The sequence below is a fragment of the Typopeltis vanoorti genome, chromosome 16 (assembly GCF_054136105.1).
Source record: "Typopeltis vanoorti isolate ZY-2024b chromosome 16, IOZ_Tvanoo_1.0, whole genome shotgun sequence".
Classification (NCBI taxonomy): domain Eukaryota; kingdom Metazoa; phylum Arthropoda; class Arachnida; order Uropygi; family Thelyphonidae; genus Typopeltis; species Typopeltis vanoorti.
This window is the reverse complement of record NC_143564.1, coordinates 36180918-36202745: the sequence shown is the minus strand read 5'-3', so window position 1 is coordinate 36202745 and position 21828 is coordinate 36180918. Positions and strand designations below refer to the sequence as shown.

General features: G+C 38.0%; 1 protein-coding gene across 1 annotated transcript in view; it reads left to right on the top strand.

The window, feature by feature from the left end:
- LOC150097950 (uncharacterized) overlaps positions 1-21828 on the top strand; it is a 357533-nt gene that overhangs the window by 50020 nt on the left and 285685 nt on the right. Inside the window, exon 4 of the mRNA XM_090406633.1 lies at positions 8291-8337. Within this exon, the coding sequence (XP_090262759.1) occupies positions 8291-8337 (47 nt within the window). The remainder of the gene's footprint in view (positions 1-8290; positions 8338-21828) is intronic.

Sequence of the window (21828 nt, the reverse complement as noted above, 5' to 3'; positions counted from 1 at the left end):
GAAAGAGTTATGTCCATACAAGGTAGAGATGCAAGAGGGAAATAGGGCCAGTGGTTTTGAGGCAGTATGGTGCGAGATATAGGTGAATGGAATCAAATACTTGGTGGGATGTTTTTATAGACCAGGTAATGTGGATGGTGATGATAATGAAATGTACAATCAAATTAGATAAGTAAATAAGAAAAGGTGATCATTATGGGTGATTTTTAATAATGGCAATATATACTGGAATGATGAGATAGCAACTGGAAGTAAAGAAAATGAGTTTCTTTAGTTTTTGAAGGATAACTACTACACCCAGGCAGTATGTAACAGAGGTCACATGAGGATTGAGTCTTGGATTTGGTCATCTCATCAGAGGATGTAATTGTAAATGAGGTGTCAAATCATCCACCAATTGGTGAGAGTGACCATGAGGTGATTACCTGAGTGGTTGCCAGCAGTGCGAAGACCTCTGTGAGAAAAGTGTATATGTGGAACTACAAGGGGGGGGGCGATTATGAAGAGCTCAGGAAACAGCTTGTGGGTGTAGCATGGAATGAGGAGTTAGCTGGAAAAGAGATCAATGCAGCTTGGGGGATTTTCAAAAACTGTTTAGTAGATGCAATGTCTAAATGTATTCCAAGGGTGAGAAGGTTAAATAAGGTGGAAGTGAGATGAATGAATAAAGAGATTAAGCATGCAATACAGAGAAAAGTGGCATTGTGGAGGCAGCATAAGAGAAGTGGAAATAACCAATTCCATGAGGTCTACAAAGACTAAGCAAGGAGGGTAACTTGGTTGGTGAGGGTAGCTAAAGAAGCTAAAAAGAATCCTAAGGAGTTCTTTTGATATGTAGCCAGCACAAGAAAGAATAATTATGGAAGGATGACATTGATTGGAGAAAATGGTATAAAGACAGCTGATGCAGAATGTGTGGTGGAGATACTTAATGAGCAGTTCATAAAGATCTTTCAATCTTGTGAATGTGACTTCATAGAGGGATTGAGAGCAGTTGATGATGGGGAGGAGAGACTGACTGTAGGTGAGCAAGAGGTGTATGGGGAGTTGAGTAAACTAGATGTTAATAAGGCTGTGGGACTTGATAATATATCACCACATATTCTGAAAGAATGTGACAGGGAGTTGACATCTGCCTTGACATATTTTTTTAATACGAGTCTTGCACTCTGTCAAGTTCCTAAGGAGGGCAAGATTGTGCCGCTTCATAAAGGAGGTGATCGAACTCGAGCATCAAACTATACGCCTATCTGTGTGTTAGGTGTTGTGATTAAGTTGTTGGAGAAGCTTGTGAGAACTAGGATCCAGAGTTGGGTTGATAACAATGGTGTAATCTTTGATGGACAGCATGGATTTGCTAAAGGGAGATCATGTTTTAGTAATCTACTTACTTATTACAATAAAGTGACTGCTTCCTTGGACAGAGGAAGAGGATACGCAATGATATACTTGAATTTTGCAAAGGCTTTTGATAGAGTACCTCATGATAGGTTGACAGTCCAACTAGAGCAGATGGGGTTGGATACTAGTGGTGCATTGGATTTGAGACTGGCTATCTGATAGGTATCAACAAGTTGTGTATATGGGGGAGCGATATACGGGAAAAGGAAAGTCGCTAGTGGAGTGCCTCAGGGGTCGTCTGTTTTAGGTCCATTACTGTTTAACTTGTATATTAATGATATAGGTGAAGATATGGATGGAGATATTCAGTTGTTTGCAGATTATGCAAAGTTGGGATGAACCATGAAGTGTAGTGAAGTTGTTGTGCCTTTATAGGAAGACTTGAATAGATGGAGTGATTGGGCACTGAAATGGGTATGTGAATTCAATGTTGCAAAATGTAAGGTTTAAAAATTTGGAAAACAAAGATGGGATGCAGAATTTATGCTTGATGAGAATATGTTGTTGGAGGTGGAGGAAATAAGAGATCTGGGGGTGATAGTGGATAAGGATCTAAAATTTAGGGGAGACATGGCCAAAATTGTGAATACAACACGAAGGCTTCTGGGAATGATGCGGAGGACACTGACGTGTAGAAGTAGGGAGATTCTTGTTCCGTTGTATAAGGCTTTGATTAGGCCACACATGGACTATTGTGCCCAGATTTGGTCACTGGGTTTTCAGAAGGATGAAGAGATGTTGGAAAGGGTCCAAAGGAGAATGACTAAGTTTCTGACCTCATTCTGACCTCATTATCGACTATGAGGAAAGATTGAGAAGATGTAATTTGCAGAGTCTGGTAGACAGGAGGAAGAGGGGAGATATGATAGATACCTACAAGTTAGTAAGGGATGGTTATAAGATCAATGTTGGAGAAGTTTTACAGAGAATAGTGGGAGATCAGGGAGAATCAGAGGTCATCCCTGGAAAGTTTATAAAGAGGGTGTGAGTAGGGGAGTGAGTGGCAGGTTTTTTTCATCCAGAGTTGTGAATGATTGGAATGCCTTGCCTGAGAATGTGGTGTCTGCAAAGAGTTTAAATTTTTTTAAAACATGGTATGATGAGCTGTGTGTGTGTGTGTGTGATAAAAGGACCTCCCAGATGAGTCTTTGACTCCATGAGGTCTTGGAATGGTAATAATACATCATATGATACTTTATGGGTTAGTTTCCTTAAGTATCTAATAAATGAGTTCTAAAATATTTAGTTTTAGTATGTATGACTATAATTTTTTTATTAATAAAATATAAGCACACATTTAACTGTCAATGGGAAATGTCTGCTTTTTTAATTTGGTAAACTAAACTGTTTTTTTGTAAAATATCTTGTTGCCATAATACGGCAGAATTCGTGCAGATGCACTGTTTATGTGCAGTTTGCACCAGTAGTAGTGTTCGTAGTGCCTTTATCGTGTTTACTCAGTCTCTTTAAATATTTGGACATTACAATTAAAGACATAACATTTGTTATAGTGTTTATTTTAGAACATTATTGGGATTATGATAATGGATTTTATTTTTAAGTAATTTTTGTATTATACTAAACGGTATAATTTTATTGATAATGAACAATATTGTTTCATGTTTAATTTTTTTTAAATTTTTATCATGATTTTGATATTTTATCCAAACACATACAGTGTATGTAAGTACAATGTATACATTTCAAAAGTTGCAGTACTCCCATGATTTCAAGCCACAAGCCGCTATTGGTGATAAATGTGTTGTATATGAGAGAATCATATAAAGTTATATTATCATGGACTTCGCAATGGCATTTGATTATCACATAAGTTGTGATTATCACATAAGCAGAGGATAGGAATAGATAGATCAGATTATCTCTCTGAATGAAACCAAGTTTGTGTATGATGGAGCTGTGTCTTAGAAAAGGAGTGACCATCGGCTTGCCTCAGGGTTCTGTTCTTGGACCCCTACTGTTTTTCATGTAGATCTACTGGGAATCTTCAAATGTTTTGCCCATGGTGCAAAATTAGGTATAATTCAGGAGCACTGATTTAAATTCTCTAGAGGAAGATTTGAATAGATTTTTAGCTTGGACAAATGAGTGTGGTTGCAATTTTAATGTTAAGACATACATATATACATCTTCAGCTTATCTTTCCTAATTGGGCTATGGGGGCAACAGCTGCAAGAGGAACTTTCATTGGTCACGATCCTCTGCCACCAAGCTCAGGTGTTCTGGTGGAATTCCCAAACGTGTCCACCCAAGGTTTTGTATATAATCTATCCAGCGAGTCCTTGGCCTTCCACATGGCCTCCCACCCTCTGGCTTGGCAAAGAGCTCCTGCTGAGGGAGCCTCTTGTGGCATTCTTACCATGTGCCCGTACCAACGTAATTGTGATCTCTCAACACAGAGAAGCAGCAGTTGAGTATTGAGGGTTTCCCGAACTGTAGAGCTTCTGACTCTGTCGAGTCTTGTCAGCCCCACAACCCCTCGAAGGAAACTCATTTCAGGCGCTTGGATTCATGTCCGCATTCTTTCGGTCATTACCCAACTCTTGACCATAGGTGAGGATGGGGACATAGACTGTATTGAAGACAGCCAGCTTTGCCTTCTGGCTTAACTCCCACATGAATACTACCGAACGGCCAAGCTCCCGCAATATTGAGTTTGCTAAGCCAATTCGATTATCTAGCTCTACGTCACATTTTCCATCATTCGTGAATATGGACCCACGGTATTTAAACTTCTCCACCTGCCTCATTGGCACTCCACTTACATGTAGAGTGCACTGGGATGGTTGTCTTGAGACCACAAATGTTTCAGTTTTGGCCACACTGATCTTCATTCTGGCATCTGCATAAACAGCTACAAACCTATCCAGGGTTTGCTGGAGCTCACCTGTGGAAGAGCTAAGCAGAACTGGGTCATCTGCAAAAAGCAGACTTCCAATGCTACATCTTCCAATTCTGACACACTCACTGCCTCGGCTGTGCCTATCAATCCAGTCCATAAATATTATGAAAAGGAGGGGTGACAGAACCTTTCAGTCTCCCTTGGCAGAGGCCAACGGAGACTGTGAAAGGTTCGGACTTTGTGCTGTTTATCCTGACACAGAACTCTGGGCATTCATACAGAGACTTGATGGCAGCTAATAGTTGGCCATCCACTCCATACTTCTGTACTGCTTGCCAAAGCTTATCCCAAGGAACCTGGTCATGTGCCTTCTCCAAGTGTAGACATTCTTGGCATATTCCCAAGATTTCTCAAAGACTTGCCTTAAAGTGAAGATTTGGTCAGTTGTGCTTCTACCAGGACAAACGCCACATTGTTCTTCCTGGAACATTGAACAACTATGCTCATGCACAGTCTTTCCAAGCACCTAGCATGCACTTTTCCAGGCAGGCTGAGCAGAGAGATGCCACGATAGTTACTGCAATCCTTCTGGTCTCCCTTCTTGAAGACTGGTATTATTATGTCCGTCTGCCATTGCTTTGGTGCTTGCCCAGATATCCAAGCAGCCTGACACACTCAAGTCAGCCAGAGAACACCATCTAGATTTAAGGCTTTTAGCATTTTGGGCTGAATTTCATTATCGCCAGCAGCTTTGCCCGATTTTAGCGATTTTATTGCTAAATGGACCTCTTCTGCTGTGAGACTAGTCATTGCCCCCGATCTGCACCTCTTGGATGTCCACAACTGCTGGGCTACCTGGGTTAAGAAGGCTCTCAAAGTATTCCCTCCATCTGTAGAGGATATCCTTCTCGGTTGTTAAAAGTGCACCATCAGAGGCCTTAATTGCCCTTGCTGTGCACGATTTCCTCCCTCGAAGGCGGCAGATGGTCTGCCAGAATACTTTGTTTGCATTTGCATAGGATGAATCTAATCTTTCTCCAAAGGATTCCTAAGTCTTCTGCTTTGCTGTCTTTACTGCCTCAGCAGCAGCTTTTCGTGCCTCAGCATACCGCAAACGCATCTCAGGTGACCTGACCCTAGTCCATGTTAGGTAGGACTCCTTTTTTGCCTGAACAGTTTTTTGGACTTCTTGGTTCCACCAAGGTGTCCTTTTCTCACTGCCTGTTGCCACACTGAGCTGCTTTCTGCCATAACATGAGAGTGCAGAGGCAGTGACAGCTGTTCTGAACAGCTTCCACTCCTCAACCTCTGCAGTATGCTTGGGAATCTCTTTGAACCTGGAGGAAACGTCATCTGCAAAATTCTTCCTCACAGCCTCATTTTCCAATGCCTCCCATTTCACGCAGTATAGCTGCTTAGGCCTACCAGCGTTGATGGTAGCATCTGGTTTCTGAAGCCGTGGAGTGCACACAAGGTGGTGGTCAATTGACAGTTCTGCCCCTCTTCTCACACGAACATCCAACACTGAGGAAAATAGGGGTCTGCTGAGACTATAAAGTCAATCAGAGACCTTTGTTCTAGTGTATCCCTGTACCAGGTATACTTATGGACTTCTCGGTGCTGGAAGAAGGTATTCATTATGGACAAGCTGTTAGTACAGCAGAAGTCCAATAATTTCAACCCATTCACATTAAGATTAGTGGTGCCGTTCCTCCCAACCACACCCCTCCATGTCTGGTCATCTGTTCCAACATGTGCATTGAAGTCGCCCATTAGCAGGACTGATTCCATGTCTGCCACCCTGTCAAAAATAGCATCCACTTCCTCTAGGAAGGCAGAGTATTCTGACTCCAGATTAGGTGCATAGGCTTGCACCACAGCCAAATCATGGTTTTTCATCTGAAGCCTTAACACGCATACCTGCCCCCCCCCCCCCAATGGGATCTTCTACTACTCTGGTGTGAGCCCGACATTGTCGGGCTCACACCAGAGTAGTAGAGCTTCCACCCCTTATCCAAGTCAATAGTTCCAGAGCCTCTCCTCGGTCGAAGAAAGCCCGACTAAGTCTAGTCGGTAGCGCTTGGCTTCCTCGACCAGTTCCAACTCCTTCTCTGTCAGAGAGATGTTCCAGTTGCTTAAAACCATAGTCTGGTGCCATTGTCGTTGCCATTTCCGTCCTTTTGCAGAACCATTTCTTTGTGCTGCCCCTAAACACCACCTCAAATGGGTATCGGGCCCATTAATGGTGTTTCCTCTAGCAGAGTGCTGAGGAGTGGTGTCTAAGGGAGACTAACATATTTTTCGAACAGGTCCCTCCGCCTAAAACCCGGACGTATCCTTTGGTAACCCATATGACGGACGATGCCGTATGAACATTTTTTGATGGCCTGATCATGTTACAGTGTTTGATAATGTCCTGTTAGCACAAGACAAAATGACACAGCAAAATGGGAAAGATTCCCATCGAATACTCTAATGGCATTGGGGGAAGGAGCGAGAAGAAAGAAGGGAGGAAGAGGAGGGACCAGTCTACAGATAATATAACCGATGTATATTACATGAAGTAAAGCATGGTCCAGCATCAGGTACCTTGGGTTTGCCATGCCCATACTCACTAGAGTGAGCCCCTGAGCCCTTTAATGTTAAGAAATGAACAATATTTTTTTATTAATATTAATTTTTTTATTATTTGTAATATCATTTACAATAATGTTACACTTCAGGATACAGAAATATAAGGCTATGTACCGTATTGGAGCTGTACTACAGGAAGTGGATGAGATTTGAGATCTTTCATTGATGGACAGTGGACTGAAGTTCCGAGAGCACATTGCAACTGATGCAAAAATTGCACATCGTATTCCTGCTATGATAAAATTACATCGACATGTAGGGATAAGGTGGTGGTGTTTCTATATAAGGCATTGCCACCTATGGACGACTGCTCAGATCTGGTCATCTAATTTTTATTGTGATGTGGAAACATTAGAGAGGGTGCAAAGACATGATAGAGGGTGCAAAGAGATGATATCAGAACTCTGGATATGAGGATTGGTTATGAGGAGCATTTGAGAGAATTTTGGTTAAAGAAGTTGGAGGAAAAAGAGGATATATGATAGACCTTCAAGTTAGGGATTCTAGCAGATTAATACAGAAAGAATTATAAAAAGAGTGGATCTTAAGATAAGAACAAGTGTCCATCCCTGAAAGTTGTATAAAGATGTGAAGAATGGTGTGAGGAGTAGATTTATGTGGTGTTTTTTGTGAGTGGAATGAGTTTGCATTGTGAGTGTAGGTAGTTTAAAAAACTGCAACATGCATTATGGTAGACATGTTGCTGGTTGAGTGGGACTCTGATGAGTGACTCCATGGAGATTAACAAATAATAATAAATTGCATATCGATGCAGCATTTAAGTAGCTGAAGGAGAAAGCATTTAGGTTGCTCTCATAGAAATATTTGGCATGCAATGTGAAACACCTTTTTAACAAAGATGTCATCAGTTTTAGTCAAATTGGGCTTGTGGCTATTCTGACCACAAGCTACTGCACATAATCTGAGAGTGGAAACTTGGCCACAAAAGGTATTTTTGAACACATGGGCTTGTGACCATCAATGCAAAAGGTGAAATGCCAATGGGGAAAATTTTGCTGTATTCAAAAATGCTTATGAATGGCACAACCTCCCAAAATGATAAATTATATTCTTGTTGATGTTGAAATATGTCAGCAAACCACGTTACTACCAGCAACATCAGTTATAATACCAATTACAGTAATGTCATAAAACACTAAACTGTTCTAATTCTCTGGCTCGTTACAATTTTAGTCCTATCATTTGGGAGCTATGGAATTTGACACTTGATCATGTTTTTTGGAATAAGCCAGTCAGATAAATTCAAAAGCAGCATCACCCAATACTATACAACTAGAACTTCATTCTTGAAAAATGTAGCGTACAGTAATCTCCAGTTATCCTTTAATTGAGTAAATATCAGAATTAATGAGATGCAAATTTACTTTTTTCCAGGAATGGGCTGGTCAGATTGAAATGATTGCAATGTCTTTATTATACAAGTAAGTCTAATTACTCTAGTATTACTTCAAACATTTGTATTTAAAATTAAATATTTTGTACAATTTATGAAATCACTCTAATGTCTTAAGTCCATATAGAGTTATTTGGTCAGTCTGCTTTCCATTCCTTTAAGTAGGTCAGCATTTCATTATGATATGTTGAAGTTAGCTATCACGGGTGTCAAGCATTCCTTAAATTTTGGAACTTGATATTTTCCTCTCATCCACTATGGCATTACATTAAAATCCATCAGAGTTTATTATTCTTCAGGCCTCCATTGATTCAAAAGACTCATTGTGGGAACTTCTTTCTAAGAAACAAGTCTATCAAGACTCATTGAGGGAGGTCCCTCCTAGGAAACAGTCTGTCATACCACTCCTTAAATGCATCGATCGTTCTTGCTCTCACCGCTCTATCAGGCAATGCATTCCATGGTTCAACCATCCTCCATGCCAAGAAACCACTCCTCACCCTCTTTCTCAGTTTCCTTTCGTAACTTTCAGGGATGGCACCCTTGTCATGACTCCTTTCTGCTGTTCAACCAAGCAAAAGAACTCTCCAGTGTCAACGCTGTAACTACCTCTCAAGAGTTTAAAAGTCTCAATCATATCACCTCTCCTAAGGTTGGTCGATTGGTAGAGCCTCTGCTACTAATGGCTCAGTTAAGTAAGTTTGAGCGCGGTTAGTAGTTGGAAGGGAACCAATTGTTTGATGCTGTTGGCACACACTCCCTCGATGAGTCATTGGACTCCCTGGAGGTGTCAAATAATAATAATAAAACTCTGCAGTCCACACTCCCTCAGCTGATCCTCATAACTAACGTTGTACAGTCCCAACAATGTTAGTTATGAGTTAATTTATCCCCTTCAAATCTTGGGGACCAGATCTGAGAACAATAGTCTAAGTGTGGTCTCATCAGAATCTTATACAATGGAATGATAACCCTTTTATCTCTAAAGGTCAGTGTCCTTCTCATTATTGCAGCAATCCTCTGTGTTACCTTCACTACCTTTGCCATATGTCCCTTAAATTTTAGGTTTTCATCAACCCCAGATCTCTTGTCTCCCCTACTTCCTTCAGTTTGACTCCTCCCATAGAGTATGCAGTGTCCTATCGATGTGTCTCAAACCTCAAGACCTTACATTTTGCTGCATTAAACAGAAACTCCCATTCATTTGCCCATCTATCTAGCCTTATTAAAAGCTCTTGCAGGGCTACCACATCTGCACTATTACTAATAACACTTTCCCACTTCGCATCATCTGCAAACAACTGAATATCCCCTTGAAATCCATGTCCTTGATTTAAAGGTTAAACAATATAGGTCCTAGTACGGAACCCTGTGGAACCCCACTTGTAACCTTCTGCCTCTTTGATATTGCTCTGCCATACACAACTTTCTGATACCTATTGGACAGTCAATCCTGAATCCAGTTGACCAATCTGACATCCAGACCCATTGCTGCAACTTGAATATCAGGTTATCATGTGGCACCCTGTCAAATGCCTTTTGCTAAGTCTAGGAAAATTGCAGTATATGCCTTTCCCTCATCTAATGCTCTTGAACTTTATTATAAAAGGCTAGCATATTGCTAAAACAAGAGTGCCCTTCACAAATCCATGTTGACTCTTGTTCTGTTACTCTTATTTGTAGAAGTAACCTTCAGTGATTAACATGTTCGCTGCCAACTACAAGTATACTCGTAGTTGGTATATGAACCTCACAAGCCAACTAAGATTATACTCATATATCGACTTGTACTGACCTTGAAGAAGTGAAAATGCTTGCCGTACAGTAACAAACTAATGCCCGAGGAGCGTGGCAGCCAACTGAGCCTCACATGCCAACTACGAATATATCGACTCATACTGGCCTTGATGAAGTGAAAGTGTTTGGTGTGCAGTAACAAACTATGCCCAAGAAATGTGGCAGTGAACGTGTTAATCTTTTGTTTTGTAATGTCTTGGGTAGCCGAGATCAGTATCTTGAAAAAACATCCTTATAATTGAAACATATTCTCAGTACAAGAAGCCAAAATATCCATTGAAGATTGATTTAATCAGTTTTGATTGCTTTATATACTATAGTGCCTTTTTTTTTTTTTAATTTGACTTCTTGATCTTCCATGTATAACTATGAATAGCAATGTGTAAAAATATTTCTAGAAGGCATAGTTAAAAAAAAACATCGAAATTCACTCTCCTTTCATTATAATTATATAATGGTAATTAACTCTGAGTGAATCTTTTCATTCACCATTTTTGTGTAACATAATGGGAGAAGATAAGAGAGGGACAGTGATAGATATAGTAGCAGTGACATTTTTATGCTCTATACCATAGGTAGCCAACAGCAGGCCCTCTAGCTGCATGTGGCCCGTAATGTGATTTTGTGCGGCTCGCAGCAGGATAAAAACAATATTAAATTATATGTATTATTAATTTAGCTATTGGTTTCGACTGCAGATTTTCTGATTGATATACTAGTTATATTCATGTCTGATGACGGAAAAAATTTATATTCTCAACATGGAATCAAAATAGCTTTAACCACCTTACCGACCATTATGGATCAAATACACATCCTCATACACTTCGTATCCATCATATTTCAATGTAATATCAATGGTATTACAATTTTAATATGCACTTCGCATCTGTAACCTGGATGTATATTTAGTCTTGGCCAGTAACGTGGTTAAAAGATTACTCAACTCGCAATTTATAAAATCTACTGCTTCTCTGTGAGAGTTGTAATAGTGGGAGTGGAAGATTTCTGTGTGTTCCAGAGTAACACATCATTGAAAGTTGCTTGCTCTGCTCTGGTTATAGAAATATGTAATTAAATTAAATTTAACAACTTATATTTAAATCAATCAAGTATTTTATATTGTTCTCTCAGTAGTAAAATTATTTTACAAATATAGTAATTCAATACATATAACAATTGCCTTGAAAAAATGCAGAGTTTATTTTTATTCAAGTTCTGCCTAAAAGTGTGCGGCACGTGACTCTACCACTCATCATATATTGGCCCTCATATAGAATGAAGTTGGCCACGCCTGCTCTATACTAATGCCAGGAGTATCAGAAATAAAGGAAATGAATTGGTGGCACTGATTAGCATCAGCCTGGCCAAAGATTATTGGAATCTCTGAGTTGTTATATGTATTGAATTGAAATTCAATACATATAACAATTGCCTTGAAAAAATGCAGAGTTTATTTTTATTTAAGTTCTGCCTAAAAGTGTGCGGCACGTGACTCTACCACTCATCATATATTGGCCCTCGTATAGAATGAAGTTGGCCATACCTGCTCTATACTAGATGTGGCTGATAGAGGATGATATAATAACAGGAATTGAAGTGGCAGGGGTTCAGCATTTTCCTGCAGGATAGGAAAGGAAAACGTGGTGGTGGAATACTGCTTATAAATGATGACTTATGTCCTCTAAGAGTGCAGGCTTTGGATGGCAGTGACACTAATGGTTTTGAAAGTATATGGTGTAAGGTAGAAGTGGCCAAGACAGCATATATTTAGTGGGTGTTGCTACAAACCAGGGAGCACAGAGGGTGGAGAACAGGAGATGTTTAGGCAGTTGAGCTTTGCAAGGGCAAGAAGAAAGATTGTTTTGGGAGATTTTAACTACAGCAGTATAAGTTGGTAAGAGAAAAATGCATGTTGTAATAAGGAGATGGAATTTCTAGAATTCTTGAAGGAAAAATGTCTTAGGCAACATGTAATAGAGGGAACAAGAAGTTCAAGAGTTTTGGATTTGGTCATAGCATCAGAAGAGCTGATAATAAGTGAGATGACATCTCTCCCACTAGTTGACCATGTGGTTTTGACTTGGAAGATGAACAGACATTCAGATGTATCAAAGAAAAGGGAACATGTGAAATTATAAGGCAGGTGATTATAATAGTCTTAGGTATCAACTAGGGGCAGTTCCATGGAGGGCAGAATTGGATATCATTAGTGCTTGGGAAATTGTGAAAGGTTATTTGTTAGAAGCAATAGTAATCTGTATTCCACGGGTGAAGAAGTGGACACAATTTGGTGTAAAGTGGATGACAAACGATATCAAACAGGAACTGCCGTTGAAAAAGAAATTGTGGAAGAGATATAAGTAGAGGGGTGGAGGATAGATACACAAAGAATATAAGATGTAGGCAAATAGTGACCAGAATGGTGAGGAAGGCAAAACTGAAATATGAGAAGAGATTAGCACTAAGATCCATAGAAAATCCTAGGGAATTTTTTAGCTATGTGGCCAGTAGGAGGAGAAATGATTTTGAAAGAATGACATTGTGGGATAAAAATGGGGATAGAGTGACTGATGAAGAGGACATAGTGGAGTTGTTCAATGAGCACTTTATTAGAGTATTTCATCCTGGAGGAGGTTTTAATACTAGAGGGATAGGGTAGGTTCAGGGTTTACAGGTGCAAGAGGAGAGTGTATTCCAAATGCAGAGTGCTCTGGATACCAGTAAAGCTGTTGGACTGGATGGTATTTCACCACAGGTTTTGAGAGAATGTGCTAAAGAACTGACAGCTTCATTGACCCTTTTATTGACTATTCAATAAAAGTCTGGCTGCAGGAAAGGTACCCAGGGAATGGAAGGAAGGTATGATAGTGCTGCTGCATAAGGGCAGTAGCAGACGGGAAGTGTCTAATTATAGGCCTGTTTGTGTGTCATAAGTAGTTAAGGTCTTGGAGAAATTAGTGAGGGACTATATACAGTGTTGGGCAGATGAGGGTAATGTTATCCGTGTGAATCAACATGGATTTGCTAAGAGGTGCTCTTGTTTTAGTAATATGATTGCCTTTTATAATAAAGTGACAAAGAGCAGTAGATGAGGGAAAGGCATATACTGCCATTTTTTGGATTTTGCAAAGGCATTTGACAGGGTGCCACATGATAAGCTGATATTTAAGTTGCTGCACAATGGTTTGAATGTAGGATTAGTCAAATGGATTCAGGATTGGTTGTCTGATAGCTATCAAAGAGTTTGTGTATGGTGGGGCAATATCAAGGAAGCAGAAGGTTACAAGTGGGATTTTACAGGGCTCAGTACTGGAACCTGTATTGTTCAACCTTTACATCAATGATATTGTTAATGGATTGCAAGGGGACATTCAGTTGTTTGTGGATTATGTGAAGCTGGAAGGGTTATCAGTAATGGTGCAGATGTGGCAGCCCTGCAAGGATTTGAATAAACTATACAGATGGGCAAATGCGTTGGTGTCGATTTAATGCAGCAAAATGTAATCTTGAAGTTCGGGATCCATCGATGGGAGGATGCATACTCAATTGGAGGAGCATTACTGGACCAAGTACGGTAGACAAAAAATCTGGGGGGTGATGATTAATAGACAACTGAAATTTCAGGGAGCATATTGCAAAGGTGGTGAAGGTAACCAAAAGGATTGCTGCAATACTGAGAAGGATGCTGACCTGTAGAGATAAGTTATCATTCCATTGTATAAGACCCTGATCAGATCACACTTAGACTATTGTTCTCACATTTGGTCCCTAGGATTTGAAGAGGATAAATTAACTGTGGAAAAGGTACAGAGGTAGATAAAAAAAGACAGTTTCAATACTGTAGAATGTCAGTTAAGAGGAAGGATTGACTGAGGGAATGTGAACTGCAGAGTTTGGTGGATAGAAGGAGAGGTGATATGATCAAGACTTTTAAACTGTTGAGAGGCAGTTACAGCGTAGACATTGGAGAGTTCTTTCACTTGGTGGAACACAGGAAGGAGCGATGACAAGGGGCCATCCCTGGAAGTTACGAAAGGAAGCTTTGAGGGTGAGGAGTGGTTTCTTTGTGTTGAGGGTGGTGGAACCATGGAATGCATTGCCTGAGAGCGTGGTTAGAGCAAGAACAGCCAAAAAAAGAGTTAAAGGAGTGGTATGATAAACTTTGTATTTCCTAAAAACTGCCTCCCATGATGAGTCTTTTGACTCCATGGAGGCCTGGATAATAATAATGGAAGCAGACATGAATGCAATTACATCAGCTCCTATTGTATACTTTTCTCATTGTACTTAATTTATGCATTATATGCTAACTCACATGTAATGTGTTTGCTGTACAGTTGAGTATAAGAACTGTATTTAAATCTTAATGTTTTTAGAATATTAAATGATATCATGTATGTTTTTTTACTAATGCAATTAAATGAAGTAAACATAGTAAAATTGAGTTGCAAGTAGTGAGAATGTGTAAGAAATTTGAACATATTCCGAAAGTGAAGTTACAAATGCACAGCACGTGGCATGTGGTACTGCAGTGCAAGTTATGAATTTTTGGACATAAGTGATGTGACAGGAGGATAAGCCGATGTGAACAGAATATGGAAAGTAACTTTTTAGAGAAAACAATGTTACATTTATAGTTAACACACCATCAGTTCATAAGAATTTTTCAATGAAGATTCTTGTCATACTTATTTGTCCTAAGACTCCATGGAGAAATGCTCATCTAGGAAGTCCCTTTTGTCATATACACACACTCCTCATACAACCTTGCCTTAAACAAATTCAAATTCTCTGTAGAACCTCACTTTCAGGCCATGCATTCCAATCATTCACATCTCTCATTGCAAAAAATCCTGATTCATACTCTCCATCTATAGCTTTGAGGGACGACTTCTTGTTCTCCCACCATTTTATGAAGTAATAACTCTTACCAACTTATCTCTCATATAACCACCTTCCTCCGGTCCACTAGACTGCCCATTGCATGGTCTCAACCTTTCTTTATATTTAACATTCCAGTGATCAAACTTGAAATTTTGACTATTTTAGTCGATTATCTGTGGATCTACAAGATCTCTTCATCCTTTTGAAAACCAAGTGACCAAATCTGCACAGCAGTCCACATATGGCATAATCAGAGCCTTATACAATATAAGGAACTAGAATTGAACAATTTTGGCAATATGTTCTTTAAATTTTGGATCCTTATTCACAATCACACAAGATGTGATTTCCTCCACCTTCAGCAATATATCCCCACCAAGAGTAAATTCTACATACCATCTTTTGTTTTCCAGATTTTAAAACTTTATTTAGCAACTGTAGACTAAAATACACAAAAAATTATTGAAGAAAAAATGAAAGAGTTTGAGAACAGCAACCACACCTTGGTGATTCAGTGGCAAACCTTGAAGAAAACATTGATTGATTGATTCAGCCAGAAAGGCATGTGGCGAGGTTGTCTGCAAGGATAGAAAAATCAGAACTCCATGGTGGACACAGGAAGTTAAAGAGGCAGTAAAGGAAAAGAAGAAAGCATATCAAAAGTTCATGGCAAATAAGTCAGCTTGTGCTCTTAGAGAATACAGAGACAAATATAAGAAAGCTAAATACTGTAAAACTATCTAAACAAAAGTCATGAGAGGACTTTGGCAAGAACATAGAAAATAAATATCAAGAAGGTGGTAAGATTCTGGAGGGTGTTGAAGAAGCTTAGAAATGGAGGAAAGAGTGTTGTAAAAGGAGTTAGAGATGATAAAGGTAACATGAAAACGTGAGAAAAAGATATCCTTGAAGTATAGAGTAATTACTTCAAAAAATTGCTAAATGAAACAAGCAGTGATAGCACAGTGGTAAAAAAAAAAGCACTCAACAGGCATACTTACAGTCAGGAAACATATCCATACTTGAAGTAGAAAAAGCCATCAAAGGTCTGAAATGTGGAAAGGCAGCAGGAGCAGATGATATTTGGCCAGAAATGCTGAAGTATGGTGGTATAAAAGTCTTACAGTGGCTGCTCTGCATAGTTCAGAAAGCCTGGACAGAGGGATGAATTCCTGATGATTGGAGTATAGAGCTCTCATAGTACCCATATATAAAAAGGGAAATAAAACTGAATGTGAGAATTACAGAGGCATTTCATTACTGAGTGTTCCTGGTAAGATATATGCAAGTATACTTGAGAAGTGGTTGAGAAGAATTGTGGAAGAAAAGCTTGGTGAAGAACAAGCTAGATTCAGGCCAAATAGAGGCTGTCGGGATCATATTTTCACTTTACAACAAATAGTTGAGAAAGCATGGGAATATAACAAGTTTTGTCGATCTGGAAAAGGCACATGACAAGGTGCTGTTGGATTCTGAATGAAGAGAAATTTAAATTATTAATACTCTCCTCAGAATTCAACATAATCCACCATGGCAAAGGCTACATTTGTAAATATTATTTAATGTAAATCACTTGTTTATAATTTAATATTCATATAACTAGCTTTAATTTTAGAAAGTATTTTTAACTTGGGTATAATTATGTTAACGATACCAAGCAATTTTTCTAGCCTGGCTCCCACTGATGAGACCTCAATAAAGGTCGAAACCGGTCTGGGTAGTGGCCCCTTGCCTTTAATACAAAACATCATACATCCCCTTCTTGGAGATGTGTTTTGGCATTAAGGGTAAATATTAAGATTAGTGATCAGAACTTGCTCCACCTTTACCACGAGTTGCCTTGGTCTTGCACTACCTGTGGGATCAGCTAGTCTTGCATCAATTGCAGGTGCAAACTTGACATTTTGTCTGTTTGCTCACTTGGGAAAAATATAGTAAAACCAGGTTTGAAATTGCTTGGTATCTTTAACATAGCTTTAATTTTATCTAATATTTGATTATTTAATCAAGAACGTATGTATTAATAGTAGAAAAACTCTGTGATAAAATATTATTAAGCTATTTTAATTATTACTATGTTAATATTATAAGAACTTGTATTTGATAATTTAACTGCGCATTATTTGAAATGTAAATATTCTCTATTTATTCCTGTTTGTGAAAGTTTAACGTTATATAATAGCTCAATTTTATTTATGTTTTGTTTTGTTGTCATGGAGATGCATGTAAGTAAGCGAGCGTGAGAATTGGAGCAGAACGTGAAGAGGAGGTTTATTGAAAATGCTGCAAGTTTACTGGAAAGTTAAAGAGATCTCAAGGAATTTAGGTGGGAAAAATGGATATAAAAAGGAGGAACGCTGGAAAAAAATTAATTAGGAGATTAGAGATTTATTAGAGAGAGGATTGGCAACAAATGGTTGGAATCGGGCATTCGGCAATCACAGTGCGATAATAGCGAGTCGGCAAGTCACTCAAGCAACTAAATAAAGTCTACAAGTTGAGAAGCAGTTAGCTAATAAGTTTCTGAATAACAAATAAAGCAACGGAAGATAGCTGAGTGACTACTGAATGACTAGCGATATTTCAGTTGAGATTTATTTTCAGGGCCGACCTTTCAAGGACACAGTGAAACGTGAAGCATAGTAAGAAGTTACTAGAGAATAAATAGAGGCAACAGGGTTGTGTTTAATAATAGCGGTGTTTAGAATTATAGTGCCTAAAGAATTATTTGAATGCCGGAGGAATGAACATCTGTACATATAAAACCCCAAGTTAAAGAATTATTGTATTGCCCTAATTCAAGAGTAATCAGTAGTGCTTCATACAAGAACATCTGATTATATGTATTGTGCCCGTAAATTAATTCAGTTAATGCTAGATTTATTTTAATGAGTGCTGTTTATTGTTAAAAGTGTTTAGTTATAAAAAGCGTTTGTGTGTATGTTGATGAAAAAGATTAATGGTAAGATTATTCCAACGTTAGTATTCTATACAGAGAAGTGCGTGTGTTTCATCCTAGAATTTCCTTATGTTAACAATAACTATTGCGAAGATTAATTGAAGTGAAAATTTAAAAGTGTTTATTTGTGAAGAAGTATTACTGCAATTTTTATTGTATTTGGAACTTAAGGAACTGTGAAAAGACTGATATAGAGATAACAGATTTATCTTGTCAGAGTTTGATTGTACTCATCGGAAAAGTTGAAGTGTTTCTAATAACTTAATTAGTGATTTGAAGTTAAGTGTAAAATTTGTGATTTTAAAATTAAATGTTTGTTTTGTTAATCTAAAGTTGTATTTTGCCTGAATCTCTTTTACTGCACCATTCATAAAATATTCGAACCAAAGCGGGTAAATTAAGTCAAATATACTCGGCCAGTATATATTTTAAGGAGTAATAGTTGAGGGTTGATTTATCTTCAATTCTTGAACTAATCCAGATATAGAGTGGCGCAATCTATAAATATAAATTTTCTCTATATATATTTGAATTAGAAATCAACTCACAACTTATCAATTAGTTAAGAACATCGTAATAGTAATTATGTCGGATCCAAAGTATGTGTGTTAAGAAGAAGTAGGATCCAACAGTGCCAAGAGAGAAGCTATTCAGTATGCTACAGTTATGGTGTCAGTGGTGCATTATATCAAGCAATACTTAGTCTTTATTTGAGTTGCAAGTCAGCAGTTAGAATTGAAGGAAGTACAGGAAGATGGTTTAATGTTAAATCTGGTGTGAGACAAGGATGTACATTATCCCCTCTGTTATTCATGATCTATATCAGCGCTTCCCAAACTGTGGGCCACGGCCCCCTTGAGGCCGTAGGTTTTGTTGAGGGGGGCCGTGAAATAATGAAAACAAATTTAAAATGTTTTAAGACTAAGTAGATCTTTTTTATTTTAAAAGAAACGTATTTAACTTTTATTATTTCTTTTTTGTTATTTTTTATATTTTAATGGAAAAATTCACACATTGGTGTTGGTTCACAAACTTTGCTTCCTGCGTATTTCGGCGCTTAATGAATATTAGTAAATATTGCTTATTCATATGTTTCATTTCAAAGCAGTGGTTAATTGTATTTACTTCGAATGCTCTCCAGGGAAGCTCCAAATCTTCCTGTCCCTTTCATCATGTTCATAATCAGGGACTGTCAATATTGACTTTATATATATATCAAAACTCGTTTTATATTATCACTGTCATCAGAGCTAGTTTTCTGTTACCAATAAAAGTTTCGCATATACTTCACACATGAAAAAAAGCTCTAACAAGTTCATGTGGAGAGATTGTAACTTACTTGCAGTGGTAAACAACACACCCTCCCTAACAGCCGCTATACTGCAGAGACAATAAAAAGAAGTACTTTTATTATGCCAGTGAATAAGGTATGAGGAGTCTGTGTAATATATTTCTCAACAAATAGTGTAAATAGAGAAAATTGAGAGATAAAAAAAAAAACACTAATTAATGAATCACATGTCCCCTCATACAGAAACTAGTCTATATAGACTGAAACAAAACCATATGTTGCATGGGCAAACACAGTATCTACCTAAAAACTATTGTTATTAATTAGATGTGTGTGTGAGTTCGATTTCCCAAGGCAGCAATAAAATTCAAACGAACGTGTTAAAATTCGTAAAAGTGTTAAGACTAAGTAATATATATAATGAATGTTATGGCAGTTTCACATATGGAATTCGGTTGAAGAGAGTTAGCATTTTGACTCGATTGTCAGCTATGCTTTTATCTTTCGGTTGCGCGATCGTTTGTTAATACCGCACCAATCATGTGTACGTTTTAATAACCTGCCTTTGCAGTCTGTTTCGCGTTAGGCTTAATTACCTTAAAGGGAGAAAAGTCACAAAAGAGAAAAATGTTCCTGGTCCAGGGATTCCCTTATTCAGGTAATATTCACTAATTTCATGTTATCAGTCTGTGGTGTGCCAGTATCGGTAAGTGGTGATATTATTTGATCTATTCTACGTTTAAAAAATTAAACCCCGAGATGGATAAGTGGCTGATAAAAAATAAAAATCCCGCGAACAATCAGAAGAAGCAGAAACAGACTCAAAAAAAAGGGCAGTATTTCATATTTTACCAGAACAGTCTGCATAGTCTTCAGAACCAAACGGTAAAAGGCAAAAAATGTAATATATGCATTTGATTTTTGCAATATTCGCTGTGTAGTATTTGTATTGAATATAAATACAATAAATATTATAATATATCTCTCTATTAAGATTTTTTTTTCGAGTGGGGACATGAAATATTTTAATTTTTGCAAAGGGGGCCCTGACATCGAGAAGTTTGGGAAGCACTGATCTATATGAATCACATTATGAAGGAAAGTGGTATTAAACATGATATCAAAATTGGAGGTGTTAATCTCAGCACTTTGCTTTATGCAGACAATGTTATACTTCTAAATGAATCCACTACAAGTCTGCAAGATTCCCTGACTGAATTGAATAACTGTTGTAATAGATATGGTATGAAAGTCAACAATAACAAGAAGACAATGAAAATAGGCAAAGCATTGAAAATGTCAACTGAATTGTGAATGGAGAACCTGTGGAACAAATAAAACATTTCGGCTACTTAGGCACGATTTTTAGTGATGATGGTAAATTAAATATGGAAATAGACAACAGAATCAACAATGCTGGTATGGTAGGAAGGGAATTGAATAAATTCATATGGAATAAAAGAGAAGTTAGTCAGAACACTAAATTATCTGTATACAAGACAGTGTTCAGATCTTAACTTATGGATCTGAGAGCTGGGTCAGAAGTAAAACACTTGACCAAAGACTAGACTGCAGATATGAGAGTCCTGAGAAAGATTAGAGATGTGAACAGGTGGCATCAATGGCAATATCATATTAAAAACGAGGATATTAGGAAAGAACTCTACATTGTCAGCATCCAAGAATACATTAGCAGAGCTAATCTCAAGTGGTATGGTCACTTAAATAGAATGGGCAAGGAAAGATTAGCAAAACAAGTGTTCTCTGCAAGGTTAGCAGGAAAACAACCCAGAGGAAGACCAAGATATAGGTGGATTGATGCTGTACAAAGTGCCTTAGACAATGGAAATATAAGATCTGATAATTTTAGTCTTGGCAAATAACAGACTGATTTGGAAGAAAATCGTAGATAGGAAGTTAGTAATAATGTAAATTTTTCTTGTAGTACTATCATGTCCTGTACACCTCTTGAGGGTACATGGCAGGAATTTGCTGATGATGATATTTAGCAACATTGAACTTGCATTCCCACTCCCGTATATATTCACTGTCTATTCAAGTCTTCTTGTAAAGCAGCCACATCTGCTCTACTCCTCAGTTTATCCTAACTTTGCATCATCTACAAACAATTGAATATTCCCATTCAAGTCTACTTCAATATCATTAACATACAGGTTAAACCGCAATAGCCCTAAAACAGATCCCTGAGGCACACTGCTAGTGACTTTCTTTGTCTTGGATATTACTCCTCCATGCACAACTTGATGATACCTATCAGGTAGTCAATCTAATGCACTAGTCTAATATCCAACTTCTTATGCTCAATTTGACTATCACCTTATGTGGTAATCCATCAAAAGCCTTTGCAAAATTAAGTATACCACTGTTTATCTCCATCTCCCTCATCCAATGCTGCTGTCACTTTATTGTAATAAGCAAATAAATTACTAAAATATCATTACCCTTTAGCAAATCAGTGTTGTCCATCAAAGACTATACTATTGTCAACCCAATTCTGTATCGTGATTTTCCCCAGCCTTTTCAACTCTAACCACAACACTAGACACACAGATTTGCTTATAATT